Genomic DNA, 15644 nt, shown 5'->3' with positions numbered 1-15644 from the left:
CCTAATAACGCCTCTACGCAAGCGAAAAATGGTTTAGTAAGTGCCATTAATACCCGTGCGACATGGGCACAAAAAATGGCATTCAGTAGTTAAGGTATTAAGTTCCTGAATTAGATTTTTTTCGCAAAGCTGCCACACATACAAATTTGATGACATTTGACCCGACGATGTCGATAACAGGTTCTTCTGAAGTGAGAAATTTTCGGTTAATAATAAAAAGATAAACATGCATATACAAGTTTAATCTGCTTTCAAGGCTAGCGAAATGCAGAAATAGGCATACTATGGTGCCACTAGGTTTAGTTCGTTGCTGTCTTTTACAACTGACGAAGCACAATGGCGATGAAATCGTCCTTGTTCTCATGGAGGAAGGAAAAATATGGGAGGGAGCATTATGTCATGCAGACAGCCTTAGCAAGTGAATGCTCCTTGAAGCCACAGTGGGGGCCCAACAAGTGACCTCTTACGCCAAGATCACGGAGCAAGAATCGATTTCCTGAGACGTTTGGTTCCGACTTGGTATATAACCTCCTTGGTTCCCAGTAGCTATGCCAGTAGTTTATTCGGTGCACGCATGCTCAGCTGCCCTGCTGTGGCTCTGCCTGCAGAGCGGAAACACTAAAACCAACTGCACACTTCAATGTGCGATCACGTGCTAAGCTGACATGTTTGGCCTCAGTCCCATTGCGATATGCTTCCTTGTATCTTTTCCCTTCCTACATGGTTCTTGTATGGTTTGTTCCAACATTTAACACGACTCCGCTTGCAGCAGCATCTCTTCTAAAGTGTTTTTAAAATTTTTTCATGATATAAAAATTGATGTGCTTCTTTATGTGTGCTGTATGGCTTAAACACCTGAACCATTTGTTTCCAGCTAAATATGATGTCATTTCAACTAACTTAAGTAAACCGCACTGAGCAAGCTATGGTGCAGAGAGTACACGCATTTCTCAGTGGAATAAGTTCTTGCGAACACTTCCGGTAACGAATAGCATTAGGGTAAATGTCATTTGATTTACCCATGTGGCACCATGCAAATGACGTTAAATCTTAAGGCATCAAGAAGTTAACGCCATTTTCTGTGCCCGTGTGGCAGGGGTATTATCCATTAATTACCCAACACACTTCCAAACATTTGTGTGCATCGTTGCTAGCATTCCTCTCATTGCCTTTAAATACACCTTAGATGAGTAGCATACTTGGAAAAACAGGTACACAAAAAAATGAAGCATTGGAAAAATTCTGCACTTCGTGGGTGCCCTCATTTTTTCGGTACTTGTCTTTTTCTAGTGCTGTGCTAACAACTAAGATAAAGTCTGTGAATAACTCATTTTGTTTATTCCACACTACTAATATGTTGATTATCAAGTGCGGTGGTGTGTTGTACATTTGCTTGTTTGACTAAATGAATGTAGGTTTCTTTTTTAAATACAAGGTCATCATTGGTGAGTTTGGATCATTTGGGGCTCGTGGCATCTGAGTACCAGGCTTGCACTTTTTGGCCACTTTCATCAAAATGAAATGATTTGAGGCCTTTTATTGCAGGTACGACAACTCAGAAGGCTTCAAAATGAACTTCGGAACTGAAAAGATACACCTAGTTAGTGTAGAGCTGCTTACGGAACTGTGCGTAACTAGTGCAAAAAGGCCTAAGCCAGACCCAGATACGCTCATTCGAGCAGCGCGCTCATAAATCTGGAACCAGATCTGGATTTAGTCGACAAAATATATGGGCCGATTTCGGAGATATGTAATCCAAGGTTAGATGAAAACTTGTCAGGCATGACAATCCCAGAAATAGTGCAATCTGAACTACAAACCACATGGTACACTAATGCGCCCAAGTAGACTTTCTTCTGTGTAAAACACTGTTGAATTGTCTTTCTCGAAAGTATAAGGACACATTAGAGATGATTTTCCTTTTTGAAAAGTGTGTACGTCGCATAATTCTGACAGTTACGTAGTGTGATACCATCTGAAATATTCAGGCTCTCCAAATGCTATTGTTACAATGCATCACGTATGAGCACACCGTTAAGGGACCGCTTTGCTGTACAAAGAGCAAGAAGACTGGACATTCCACGTGAGATGCTGTTGCCCATTCTGCGGTAGCAGCAGCCTCTAAGCAATGTAGTATATGGTTTCATCTATTTCCTGTGTGCTCGTGAATCCCTGTGACAATTTGGTAGAGCTGCGGGGTACCAGGACTGCAGTACAACGAAGCCCCGTATCGGTTGTCAAGTTGAGGTCATCATGATGACAGACGAGACCATGCCTGCGCCCACCACTATGAATGATGCCTGCACCAGCCACAACAACGTCAACGATCGTCCTTATACGTCCTAAAGACCCAGAAATGTTCTGCAGTATGGGGGAAGTTGACATCGCAGATTGAATTGCCGATTATGAACGCATCAGTGAGATCAATTGTTGGGACCCCACGCTGATGCTGGCGAACATGCTGTTTTACCTCAAAGAAATGGTAAAGGCATGGTTCAAGAACCACAAGACGCAGATTTGAAGTTGGGACACTTTCAGAGAAAAACTTAGTGCCTCGTTTGGGAAGCCCATGGGTCGAAAGACAGCCGAAACGAAAGATCTATCCATCCGTGCCCGGACATCCACTGAACCATACATATCCTACATTCAGGACGTCTTGGTTGTTTCCTGTAAAGCTGACAGTGACGTGACGAGTCGGAGAAGGTTGGTCACGTGCTGAAGGAATCGCAGGTGATGTGTTCAACCTATTGCTGTGCCAAAATTGTGCGACCATTGACGAAATTATGGAATGCCGGCATTTTGAGCAGTCCAAAAGCATGCATATTGCGAGGATATTCATTTGGCTACTAAACACTGCTCCGACGTCATCATGTGAAGACTGACAGGTCTCTCGTCTGCAGTCGTACCCGTCATCGGAACTTACACGAATTGTCCGTCGGAAAACCCCAACACCGACCACAGCAATTTGCATGTGCCGGCTGTTTCCCTGGTCCAGTCCATTGTGGGGGAGGAACTCAGCAACTTTGGTTTCGTCGTCTGCGCAGTTTCTTATTCTCAGACACCCGACTTTTGCCCTAGGTCGCCGCATCACCCAAGAACGCCGCCCCAGGAACAACGGTTCTATCGTTGCTGTTGGAATCTGGCTGAATGGTAGATGGCAGATGATCGGCCTATCATTTTACCTGCCGCCACATCGGTCACATCGCGAGCCATTGCAACAATCCTTCCACTTGACCCCTCCACTTGAGATGCCTTCCCCTACTGGTCATACTTTTGCTGACCTCCGAGGACGAAGGTCACCCAGCCCACGCCGGGGAAACTAAAGGCGGCGACCTCTCGGGGTGAGGTTGCAGGCCCGCCGCAAGACAATGAAAAGCCCCCAACACTCTCGCCGCAGAACAATGTGAAGCCGATAAACACCGACACCGAAGAAATTCTGAGCGCCGACATTGATGTTTCCGCGGATGGGCAGCCGGTGACAGTGTTAGTCGACACTGGTGCCGACTTCTCTATATTGAGTCAGGAACTCGTCCTGCGCCTGAAGATGGTAAAGACGCCATGGACGGGACCTCACATAAGGACAGCAGGCGGACAATTACTGATGCCTACTGGAAGATGTACTGCTAGAATTACCATCGGGGATTCTTCTTTCGTGGCCACTTTCATCATTCTTCCTGTGTGCTGTAAAGATTTGATTATTGGAATGGATTTCGTGAAAGAATATGGTGTCGTAATTAACATCCCGGACCACATGGTGACATTTTATAAGAGCCCTGGTTTAGTCCATTACTTATCACTGCAACGCAACTCCTTTCGTCTAGCAGAAGGTGACGTCGTCATCCCACCTCAAACATGTACCCTTTTTCCGGTAGCATGTGACGCACCACTTCATTGCGAGGGAGTTGCCGACCAAATAACCATGCTGTTGCTTACTCACTGTATCTAGGTCGTAAGAGGAATCGTAAATGCAACTGGCAGGTGCGCGAACCTGTTGCTAACCAATTTTAGCACATAGCGACAGTACCTTCCGAAGGGCACGGCTGTGGCTTATTTTGATGGTGTTGCGGATGTTCGCGGCTGCTGTTCACTACTCGAAGAAGCGCCAACGCAAGACCCAGCTCCTGCACTTGACATCAGCACTGCTTTCTTGCAGCATGAACGAGAACGGCTTTTTACACTATTGTCCAAATTCAACGACTGCTTTGCCTCGACATCCAGCGTCGGTCGGACGCCTCTAACGAAGCATAGAACAATTACAGAGGATATGGCAAGAACAATTCACCACAATCCTTATCGTGTCCTTATCAGAGAACGTGAAGCGATACAACAAGTGACAAAAATGCTGGAAGACAACGTGATCCAACCATCAACGAGTCCCTGGTCATCTCCTGTAGTTCTAGTCAAGACGACGGCAGCTTGCCTTTCTGTGTGGACTATACCGAAAACAAAATCAGGTGACAAACACAGACATGTACCAGCTTCCACGTATGGACGATTCACTCAACAGGCTTTGTCACGCACGTTACTCCTCTTCAATGGACTTAAAAAGCGGATACTGTTTGTTGTACAATTTTTAAAAATAACGACCGAGGTGTAATGGATAGAGTACTGGAATTCTGTGCTCGACAGTAGAGGTTCGATTCCAGCATCGGTCACACATTTTCTTAAAGCAGGGCGAGACAGGAACTTGCCTACCTACCGCAATGTGCCAAGAAATAGGCAAAAAATGCTTCATATTAACAACTTGACCGCCCATATGAATAAAGAATGTTTACTATATGCAAAATGTGGCCCAAGGCTTCAGCAAATGAATTAGATTACTGCAACCCCGGAAATAGTGCAGTCGCAAAATGGGGGCCAATCTGAAAGGTAGTGCAGTCAGAACTACAAACCACATGGAACACTAATGCTCCCAAGAATACCTCATTCTTCGATGTCAAACACTGTTCACTCGCCTTTCTGGTATGTATAAACAACATTAGAGATCATTTACATTTTTGAAGTGTCTACAACACACAATTGTAACAGTTTCTGAGATAATTCTGACAAGGTTATTTACTCGGTGTCCAAGGTTATTTTCTTGGTGTCAGCAGGAATATCAAACAAGGCTGCACTTTTGTGTCATTACCGAATCTGCCATAATCTAACAAAAAGTACAGTTCTGGAGTTCAATGCTCAATGTGCTGAACCATGTTAATCGAGGCACTATCATAACTGAGGGGATGTCCATACCATATAATAACTGCAGTTCAAGATTAATAGCCAGTCGCACATTGGCGGCCACCATTAATGTAACGAATTTGTGCGCTATGGATGTCCTCTAAGCCTAGTGTTGTTGAGTGTATATATTATGAGCCACCAATGCAGCGGACGAAGACGACATTGCGTAGCAGACGAGAAAGAGGACGAGCTGTGCTCTGGCCCATCATCTTCGTTGTTGTGCCACTCTGTATATTGTACAAAACCCTTTTTGATGTCTCCCAGTTACATCTTTGGTGAAAGCATGGAGTATATCTGAAGGGCTCCATGGAACTTCGCAGGGGGCATCTTTTAGGCCGTACGACAATGTCGACTGACAGGCCTGCTGGCTCAGCCTTGGCTACCACAACATTGGTAGTCCTGGCACAACTCCAAGGATGTTGTACCTTCTCAGTACTGACGCCATGGATGTTGAAGACTCGTCAACCAAATATGAGAGAGCCAGCAAGAACATTGAGTGGGACCCAACCATCATGCTGTCTAACGTTATTTACTACATGGTCCCTCTGTAGTTCTGAAGGACCCAGCTTTTATTTGGAGGGAATGGCCCATGTTTGTTTCCAAACCCACGAGGAGGAACTGTCCAGTTCCCAGACACTGATTAACCCTGTGTGCAGTGAATCTTTTCCATGCCGTCATATTTCAACTGCACCGAGGCGGTACTTTAGCCGCCAGAGGGTAATGGTATGAGCCACCAATCTTGCGGAAGAATATGCTGTACCATATAGACGAGAAAAAGGATGAGCTGTTCCTTGGCCCACGATCTTCGGTGTATTGCCACAGGCTTTTGCTGTGTAAATATTGTATATAATCCCTTTCTGATATCTCCCGGTAACACTATCAAACCATTGTGTAAGGATAAAAAATCAAATCTAATCATTGTGTTCGTGTAGATGCCACTAAAGTAAGGCTTCTGGCATATACAGACTGTATGACCGTGTTGCACAGTTAGACGGCATCCAGACAATGATGAGTATCGTGAAAAGTTTTGGGGAGGCAAACACCGGGAAATGCCTTCTTACATGGCGAATGGCTGTCGACCTCCGACACATTCAGCAACGTAAAGTGGGTCAGAACCACTGTTAAATAGCTGTGTGTCCCACTCGAGGGTTCCTAATAAAATGAAGGATACGTATTGGCAAAAGGAAACGAGAAATTAAGGAAAAACTGGATAGGTGGATGGCGGAACATCTCTCGACATTTGCCAGGGCCACTGTGCGCAACCTATTTGTGTCGAAGCTTTGGTGCACAATGCAGGTGCTGCACTACTCTCGGGTTAAGTGTAGAAGATGCATCGTGTCTTCGCCACATTCGTGTGGGTGCCTACCAGGGAGCACTGTAGTCTCACGCATTTATTTCGTAGGTTGGAGATGATGCGTATTTGACACACCTGTTCTCGTGGTAAACCATTTTCCCCCCTTTTTTAAGGTATAGCTGACCCATTTCTGCAAACTGTAATTTGGGTGAGATCCAAATGTGCATCACCCCAGTTTGTAATGGACACCAACATCATGAAAGGCCCAGTTCATGCTTACGCATAGAAGAAGTGGTAACAAGCGTGCGGCTTTGGCTGCAAGGTTTTCAAACAAATATTTGTTTAGTGATACTGAAAAGAAGCTGAATGAGAATGCACATGATCTAGTATTGCCTGCACAAACCTTAAGTCCGTATGTGCAGGGCCACTGGCAGCGCAGGCCAAGGCAGGGATGTGGTAAAACGAGTGAAAAGAAAGCAAATTAGCCCAGGAGCAAAATCTTGCCATTACATACATACGGGACCTATCTACATACTAACACACTGTCAGTAAGATCATCTTTAGAAGAACAGTTTTTTTTTCTACCGTAGGGCTCGCACTGGGTCTTATCTCTCCGAAATCAGAGACTATTGATCATGCTTGTCTTCTGTATTGGGAAGGATTTTTCGAACATGCCTCAGGACCTTGCACCGGGTCCAATGACTTAAAATTTCTTGACATTAGCAGCGAGGATGGAGTACAACACAACTTGATAATGCTGACCGGCTTGCACTGTCTATGGCAAGCCCTATGGCGGGGTTTCACTGTGACCCAGGTACACGACCTGCCCGACTGTTCTGCAAGAGCATGAAAATTTGTAGAAATGCAAAGACTGCAAGAGTGTGTACCTTGAGTGGATGTTAAGGGCAGAGTCCTGGACAATTCTCAGAAAATTTTAAACGACAATGGCGCCCCAGCTGGAGAGGGTTCAAGTTTTAAAGTGATTTGATAATGTTTGTTGCAGAATTTAAAAAGAAAGAATAATCGAGGTGTAATGGTTAGAGTATTGGAATGCTGTGCTCGACAGTAAAAGTCGATGCCAACATCGGTCACAGATTTTCTTAAATCAGGGCAAGACAGGAACCTACCTACCTACAATAATGTGCCAAGAAATAGGCAAAGAATGCTTTGTATTAACAACTCGACCGCACATACGAAAACACAATGTTTACTATATGCAAAATGCGGCCATGAGCAGGACTTCAGCAAATGAATTAGATTATTGTGGCGATCCTCCGGCGCCTCTGCTGCCGCCGGCGTTTCCCTCGGAGAGCAGGACGCGAATGGCGCGCGACATCCATATCTCGACAGCGCGTGCCCCCGGGTCCGGGTTCTTGAGCATCTCCGGGTTCACGTAGGACGCACGGCCGGCTTTGGCTCGCATGGTCCTCGTGGCAGCCGTGGAGGCCGCCAGGGCATCCAGCGTCTCTTGCAGCACCGCTGGCAGGTTCTCGGGTCGGTAGCTAGCCGCGTGGCGGCTCAGCACAGTCAGCGCTGCATCCAGGGGTTCCAGCTGCGAAGGAAAAACGGTAGCGACACCACGATTCACTCTATCAGAAGTAGACGTCACATTCAAAGGACGCATAATTTGTCGTGCATCTGGGATGAAGCTGTCTTGCACCATAGCAGAAGCAGCAAGTGTTTTGAGTGTAGCAAAGTTGGCCATCGACCCCCAATGCAACGATGTTATGTTTGCAGCGACTAATTCGATGACTCGCTGATACCAGACAATAAGTATTGTCTGTGGTAATATGAAGGTTCAATTCAATAGCGACCACTTCTCTTGCGACCCAAATGTGGCTGTGCAAGTGATGTGCAAATAGAAAATGCTTACGCCTGACACGGTGCCTTCCATCTTCACCGAGAAGCCCCCGGCCAGTGTCGGAAAAGCACCGGCGAGCCAAAGTATTCAGATAAAGTGAAGCTTTATTTGCCTATACTCAAATACGTATGGCATGTCGTCATGTGTAAGCTGTGTTGATCCCGGAGATAGTGTAATCCAAACTGCGCCAATCCTGCCATCCATATTCGAAGGTGTACGTGATTTTGTGAACCAATTCACAGAGCAGTGTGCGATGTGCTTCCTCTCATGAGTTTTAATGTTACCTGTAACGTGGGCCTATTCTGGAGCCATTGCTGGCAGTTCAGTCAAAGATGTGGGTAGGTCCATCCTTATGTAAACAGTCGCTTGTGCGTAGCATGTGAACCCATGGCCGCCGAGATCATGTGTGCTGATGCCAGTCCACGCTATCTTAGAGACCGTGGTGCGCCTACCTTCGTTCTACGTGTTTGTCGTTGGTGTTTTGCTGCGTATGTAGCACTGGGATGTTTTCCACAGCTAGGGCACCATGACTGAACACAAATAAGAGGTGTGAAGTTAGCGTGAAGGAGTTCTGAAAGTGTAATGGTGCTACATGCTCATACAGAGAAGGGCATTCTTACAGTGCTTCTCTATAAGGGACATTCACCAATGTCTCAGTTGCTTGATACAGTAACAATTGCTCATTTTGTTCAAGGAATAAATACGTTAGAGTTCACTCATTTATGTGTATTTTTCAGCAGAAGCACTCTCATCACACTCATTGCATTAATGTGTCAGCATATAACAGGAGCACATTTCACATAAACATAAGCATACTCAACTAAAAAAGCTTTGTGTCCACTGAATCCCACAGTGAACAGAATCCCTAAAATGTTTCTTTTAAGCCAAACTGCAGTTTCAAGGAAAACAGCGTTGCTTTATTGCACTATTTTCATAATTTTGTAATGTTGAACAGAGCTTTGGCAAGTGCCAATGAAAGCGCGGTGACGATCACAACACTTGAATGTAAGCAAACCAAGACTTTTGGGAAGCTACATACCATTGCAGTGTCGGAAGACTATGGCTAGTAATGCCTAAGTATGGTTGTGCATGCTGCAGAGTGACCGCTTTAAAAGTATGATTCAAGGACATCTATAGATATTCGTGGAAATCTCTAATGAGATTATTTAATAAGATATTTAATAAGGTGTATGAATGGAGAAACATAACACGAAAAATACTGAGTATGGTTGACTATTCGTCCGTTTCATTCCTGCTTCTTTTGCCTTATGGAAACTGGCAGATGCCAAGGATGGATCCAGGGTAGCCTCCTGGAGGGTGCCCTCATCAAAGGATGCAGGGAACGGGAGGGGGGGGGGGTCTTGCCGCACGCCTCATACTTTCATCCGGCATGCCATGTGGGGGGAGGTTTCTACCCTCGCCTTCACCTCCGAACATGCCAGTGGCGTATGCACATGTACTTTTGAGAGCACATACTCTATTTGGCAGGACAACAGTAGCCATGATCAGCAAAGTCCAGAAGGGTTTGCAAAGAAAGTCTTGCTTTAAAATACAAAGGCAAATGTCTTGTTCGTCATACACACCATGGTCCGGTCTCCGACGTGCGCCATGCCGTACTTGCACACCAGCTTTACGCCTAGCTCAAGTGCGGTCACCCAGGCACCGAAGCCGGTTCGGAGTTGGAAACCTCGCGAGGCACCTAGCAGCAGCAAGCTGTAGAGGGCGCCCGAACTGCCGCCCATGCTGCAGCTCACTGCGTTGGACAGCTGGCGGAACACCAAGCTCGGATGCTCTAGTGAAGGCTTTGAGTTGAGATAAGCCAGCACGCCTGTGCCATGGAAACGAGCACATGAGGCACTGTGAATGACTTCTATTTTGCAAGTTTTTTCTCATTTCATTCATAGTATAGTTGAACCTCGCCATAAGGAAGTGGCATCTTAAGTGCAGGAAGACTATAGGTGTGTGGTTTCTATATCGAAAATGTATTTCTATAGATAAAAATTATGGTGGCAGCTGCATAAGTCAACCCTCGGTGAGTTTACACGAAAAAGAATTAGCTCTTTTGAACCTGCATAATGCTTAATTTGCAATCTTTTGGACAAATAATTTTAGCCATGCACATATGTGCTTTATACTATGGCTGCTGTTTCTTGTACCTGCCGATCTTATTTCCCACGTGTCTGCGATATCATGTTCAATACCATTTTCTTTGTTCCCATATATATGTGCATTCTTTGGCCAATAGAATTTAGTTGTTAGTCGGCACTTGTGCTTGTATATCGTTCCTCTAACCACAGCAATTATATTCCCCCACTTTGGTGCTTTGCACTGCATTCACGCCATGAACTCACACCAACTCACCAAAACTGCTCTCCTAATTCACATCGGATGTAAAGATGCCTTCGTCATATTCAACATTCGTTGTAAGCAGATATTCGGTGCACGCCGAAATCGGTGATAAGTTTTGCATACACATTATATCTGATCATTTGTTATACCCATTATAGCTATATTGACGTTCAGATGTATGCCCCAGTTGTGTGTGAACATTCAATTGTGTTTGAGCCTGATCGGAATCGATCGCAGTTAGAAGTGCCCACGTGACACCGATTGTAGAGAGTTTCAGCATACTGGAGGTGGAATTAGCGCAGAAGTAACGCGAGGACATGATCTGAGCGCAATGTAGAGGTCGCTCAATAAAACACATTGTGGACCCTTCTTCAATATCTCCATTTGTGGAGACAAATTATTTTTGTAAATGCTGACCAGTTGCGGGCCAAGGAAAAAAAGAAAACACAGAGACTGCGCCGCTGGTCCATTGACCTTTCTGCTTATGTCCAGTTCAGTGTTACTCCAGCTCACTTCAGACTGCAGAGTATGAATAAACACGACTGCTTTGCTAAATGTGCTATATGATGTTCGACAGGATGTTCGAGGTTCCGTCAGTAATGGTGAATCAGTTGTTTTTCCTTCGTCTTTATGCCCGCAGCCAATAATTAACTTGTACATGTGGTCTAAGCCAGTGATTTCAATTTTTTGCCGTGGTAAAGAATTTGGCATTACTGACTCTGCGCCAAGTAGAAATTTAATTACTGTGTAATTACGAGGCGTCATTAGAAAATGCAGAGATGATCTTCATACCATGTTTGCATTCTTTCAAGAGAGTCTACAGCACCTCAGAATAATGTTTTTTTACTTTGACAAGTTCTAAGTGTGCCTGCCAACTACCGCATTTTTGTTAGGTTCATGAATTTTGCTTGTTATTTGATTTTCCAAATGATTTCCGAAAGCGGAGGTCCGGCGCAAGATTACGGATGGTGCATACAAATAGGGAATTGCGATGTAGTGCCACTGATTATATGCCCTTTGGCAGCATATAGAAGAAGAAGAAGAAGAAACTTTAGTAAAGAATAGTCCGGCAGTTCTTGATGTGGTGGCCTCAGGTGACGGCTCGAAGTTCTTGGACTCGAGCGGCATCTTTGGCTTGCCGGACGGCCCAGAGCTGGTCTGCCAGCTCTGAACTTCTGATAGCCGCCTCCCAGCGGCGGCGACGCCTACGGAGAAGGTCCCCGGCGGCTCCCGCATCCGGGGCGGCGTCGGGAAGAACGGAGCTCGAGCCTTCTCCTACTCTGGCAACAGCCGCGATTCTGGACGCGTTGCCAACTGAGCTGCTTTGATTACTGTTGTTGCCGGCACACTCCCAGAGCATGTGTCGCAGCGTTGCTCTGTGTCCACATGTTTTACACGCGTCTGTTGGATACAAACTCGGATAGCAGTGGTGTAAGATAGCGGGGCTAGGGTAGGTGTGTGTCTGGAGCAAGCGTAATGTTACGGCCTCGTTCCTGCACAGACACTGTTGGTGATGGTCCCCACGCCAGCTTCTTTTGGCAACGCAAGACACCATATGTCAGAGACGTACTTGCTTCATACTTGCTTATTCATACAAGTTCTTGAAGCAGGCGAAGTCGGCAGCAGCAGTCATCGTGTTTTAGAAACAGACTGTCTCCTCACTACTTGCCGTTTCAAGTTTGCTACTGCTTGTGTGTTGTGCTTAAAGGTAAGTTATGTTAATAATGTGTGTACCTATTCCACAAAAAAAAGGGGTGTGCTCAAGACAAACTTCTTAAACAAATGCCTGCTGCTCCCCTCACCCTGCTTAATCACAGCATATTTGCACATACAAGTTGGAAGTAAAGCATTTGTTGATGTTACATTGTAATTCATGATTGAAAGGGTGAAAAACAGCAGGGCTGGTTGCGACAACTTGTTATGCTGTCATCAACCATAACACGCTACCCATGGCCTCTGGAGATCGCTGTGCCACAGTGCTGCTGCAATCTTGGACGCTGCACACTGCCCCACATGTAAAAAGGCTACCATAAATCGGGAAGGCATACATCCACAACATGCTGTTTTGCATGCAAGCGGAAAGCACAGCCTGGGTGTGTTGCTGCCTACCGTGCGCTCCGGCAGCCAGCGTGGCGCCACAGTCCCCGTCGCCACTTTCAGAGTCCAGCTTGTCCAGCTCTTTCTCCCGGGATAGCAGGGCATCGCAGGCTGCTTGCAGGCATGCCCGCAATACTTCACGCTCAGCTGGAATTGACATACAGGGTGTTTCGGCAAATACTTCTTGACTGAAGTACAGCTACTGAGCTTCAATAACACTCCTTAGATGTAGAGTCACTTGAGAGGCAAAACACGCCTCCACTCTGAAGCGTTAACGCTGGGAACTCACGGCTGCGAATTAAAATTTAACGAAGAAATCACCGAGGAGCGTCATTGAAACATGCCAACCATGAATCGGAGGTTTAATTATTTCAACAAGCGCAACTTCTCACCAGTGTTCAGCACATAGACCTGGTCTTCGGCCAAGATTTGCCTGTCGTCGTGGTGGTGCTTGGGTGCCAGGGGCTCTAGCTCGGTCGGTGTGGAACGAGGTACCGACGTGCAGTACGGTTTTGTCCAGGCCGGGGCATTCGTGGGCGCATCTGTGCATGCACGTGAAGCAGAGCCCGATTCTCCATTTCAATTGTGTGTGCAGCAAGGCACTCCACCATGTGCTACCATATGACAGTGCATTGTGGTAGAGGACTGAAGGGGGGGGGGGGGAGCGATGAGCGGGTGGGTGAAAATATCAGAGCGATACAGTTGCCCCCTTTAGGGTAGGGCCGCCCCAGCAGTTGTGCACCTAAATGGCAAGGTTATCAATTGGAACTAACTGGCAGTATGCGCTGACATTATATTAGAGAGGTGGCACAAGCTGATAATAGTTGTTGATCCTTTGCATCCCATGAGAACGTTATCTTATGTTCCCTCTAAATGCACGAAACAGTTGGATGTCTCTTAAAGCATGTGAGTGTCCCGTATTTTGCCCTCGAAATTAAAATATGGCATGTAAGAAAGATCACTTTTTTTATCCACCCGGGTTTATAGCACAAAGGTACAAAGGAAACCTCATAACAGAGTTCACTGGAAAGAAATCTTTGCAGTGCTTAAGAAATTTCTCCTTGTTCGGAGATTTCAAACGGGAATAACACCTTTCTGGGATGTTCATGTCGCTTCGTGCTAATCATAAGTGGATGGCTATTTTGCCCTTGCATAAAACTTCGTCCACCTCGCACGTTTCACCAGAGCTGATTTTTCATAAATGGCACATACCTACGTAGCATGTAAAGGCCTGTGATGTTGCACATATATATACTTATGGAGGCAGCTGGTGCTGCTGGTTAACAAAAAGGTTAAGGATGCACTGTCAGTCCTTTCGAAAGCACGTGTGAAAATGTAAGTGAAATATATGGACATGTTTTTCTCTGAGAGTTACAAAATACACACACCGAGATAGCGGAGCACCTCCTCGTCAACCTTCAACAGGCAGACCGATATGCCAGCGCTTTCCAGTGATGTCATGTAGAGACCCGTGTAAGCGCGCACCACGTGGACACCAAGGTGCTCTGTACCGTGGCATGGAGAGAGAGAGAGAGAGAGCAACAAAGATATAGCCAAAATTTGCTTCAAGCAAAACTAAAGCGTTCAATACCTAATTTTCATTTTTTTGCAAGGGAGAAAATATATTATTAGGCAAAATAATGAAAGGGACACTGAAGGCAAATGTTAAGTCAAGTGGATAGAGGAGCGCTCTAGAGTCTCTAAGGTGTCATTATTACTACGAATAGAGCCTTAGTAATGGAAAAATTGAGTTAAATGCCGGATGCGATTGGGAGACTCCACTGGGACATTCAGGTACTTGCCTGATGACGAAAGCACTTCTCGGTTAAATTGTCGATAGTAGAAAACCTCTCATTGCAAAAGAACATTATTGTATTGTATTATAAAACAAAATAAAATGTACTTGTCCAGTTCTATCTTACCTTATGAAAAAATAAATAATTGAAATTACCCTTGACAACAATGCGGGCGGTCAAAAGGTTTTGTTTTCACTTGACTCCGCACCGCCGGCACTTTCGCGTTTCAGTAGTTTTGTTGTCACATAGTGCTGCACTGATTTTGCTGGCTCGCGAAACTTGCACAAACTGCAAGTAGCAGACAATTCAACTTTCATGTGATGTCGCAGGCTGCCCGAACGGTCTACGCCACTTTACCAAAAAGCAGCTGCAGCGGCGAATGGCTCGGTGCCGCCATCTGTCGGGCGCCGTTTTAGTTACAGACATCAGCAAAGGGTGGTGATGGCGTATGTAACGTCACCACTTACCTGGTGGGTGGCTGGAGATTTGAAATTCGAAAAAAGTATTCGGACCCTTCAGATGCAATTTTCTCGTAAACTAAGTATTTTCTTGGCGCAAAACAAGCATTGCAATGTTTCTGGAATGCTATTTAAGAAGTCCACATCGACTTAGTGTTTGCTTTAGTGTGCCTTTAAGGCTAAACTCCCATTTCAAAATTCTGCGCCACAACAAGAGCATCTAATACGCCAACGTGATGCCATGAATTTCAGACCAAGGTGTGCCCCAGCCAGGGCCAGGCATGCCTCATTCGAAATGTTTGGCTGCTCATTCGCCATTTCACCTTATGCATTTCGTGTATATTTTTTCCCTGTTTAGTTAACTATCCTTTATGGGGAAGGCATTGTAAACTGACCAACATATGCGATGACCTCCTTGGCAAGGATGTTCATCTCCATCGTAGTGAGGCCGCCAAGGTTGTTCAGCATCAGCGCCACAGTCTCGCCTGCATCACGGCACGGAAAGTAGAATCGATGCAGCGACAAAGTGGAAGAGAATGACAAGACTGTCCATTAGCCAATAATTTTTA

General features: G+C 45.7%; 1 protein-coding gene across 1 annotated transcript in view; it reads right to left on the bottom strand.

Annotated features, from left to right (window-relative positions):
• Window positions 1-7705: 7705 nt before the first annotated feature.
• LOC142564216 (triokinase/FMN cyclase-like) overlaps window positions 7706-15644 on the bottom strand; it is a 44347-nt gene continuing 36408 nt past the window's right edge. Inside the window, exons 9-14 of the mRNA XM_075675133.1 lie at window positions 15471-15560; window positions 14210-14326; window positions 13214-13363; window positions 12834-12968; window positions 9959-10203; window positions 7706-8066 (exon numbers count right to left, since the gene is read on the bottom strand). Coding sequence (XP_075531248.1) covers window positions 7773-8066; window positions 9959-10203; window positions 12834-12968; window positions 13214-13363; window positions 14210-14326; window positions 15471-15560 — 1031 coding nt within the window. The 3' untranslated portion in view covers window positions 7706-7772. The remainder of the gene's footprint in view (window positions 8067-9958; window positions 10204-12833; window positions 12969-13213; window positions 13364-14209; window positions 14327-15470; window positions 15561-15644) is intronic.

The sequence above is a fragment of the Dermacentor variabilis genome, chromosome 11, assembly GCF_050947875.1.
Source record: "Dermacentor variabilis isolate Ectoservices chromosome 11, ASM5094787v1, whole genome shotgun sequence".
Taxonomy (NCBI): domain Eukaryota; kingdom Metazoa; phylum Arthropoda; class Arachnida; order Ixodida; family Ixodidae; genus Dermacentor; species Dermacentor variabilis.
This window is presented reverse-complemented; position numbering and strand designations above follow the sequence as displayed.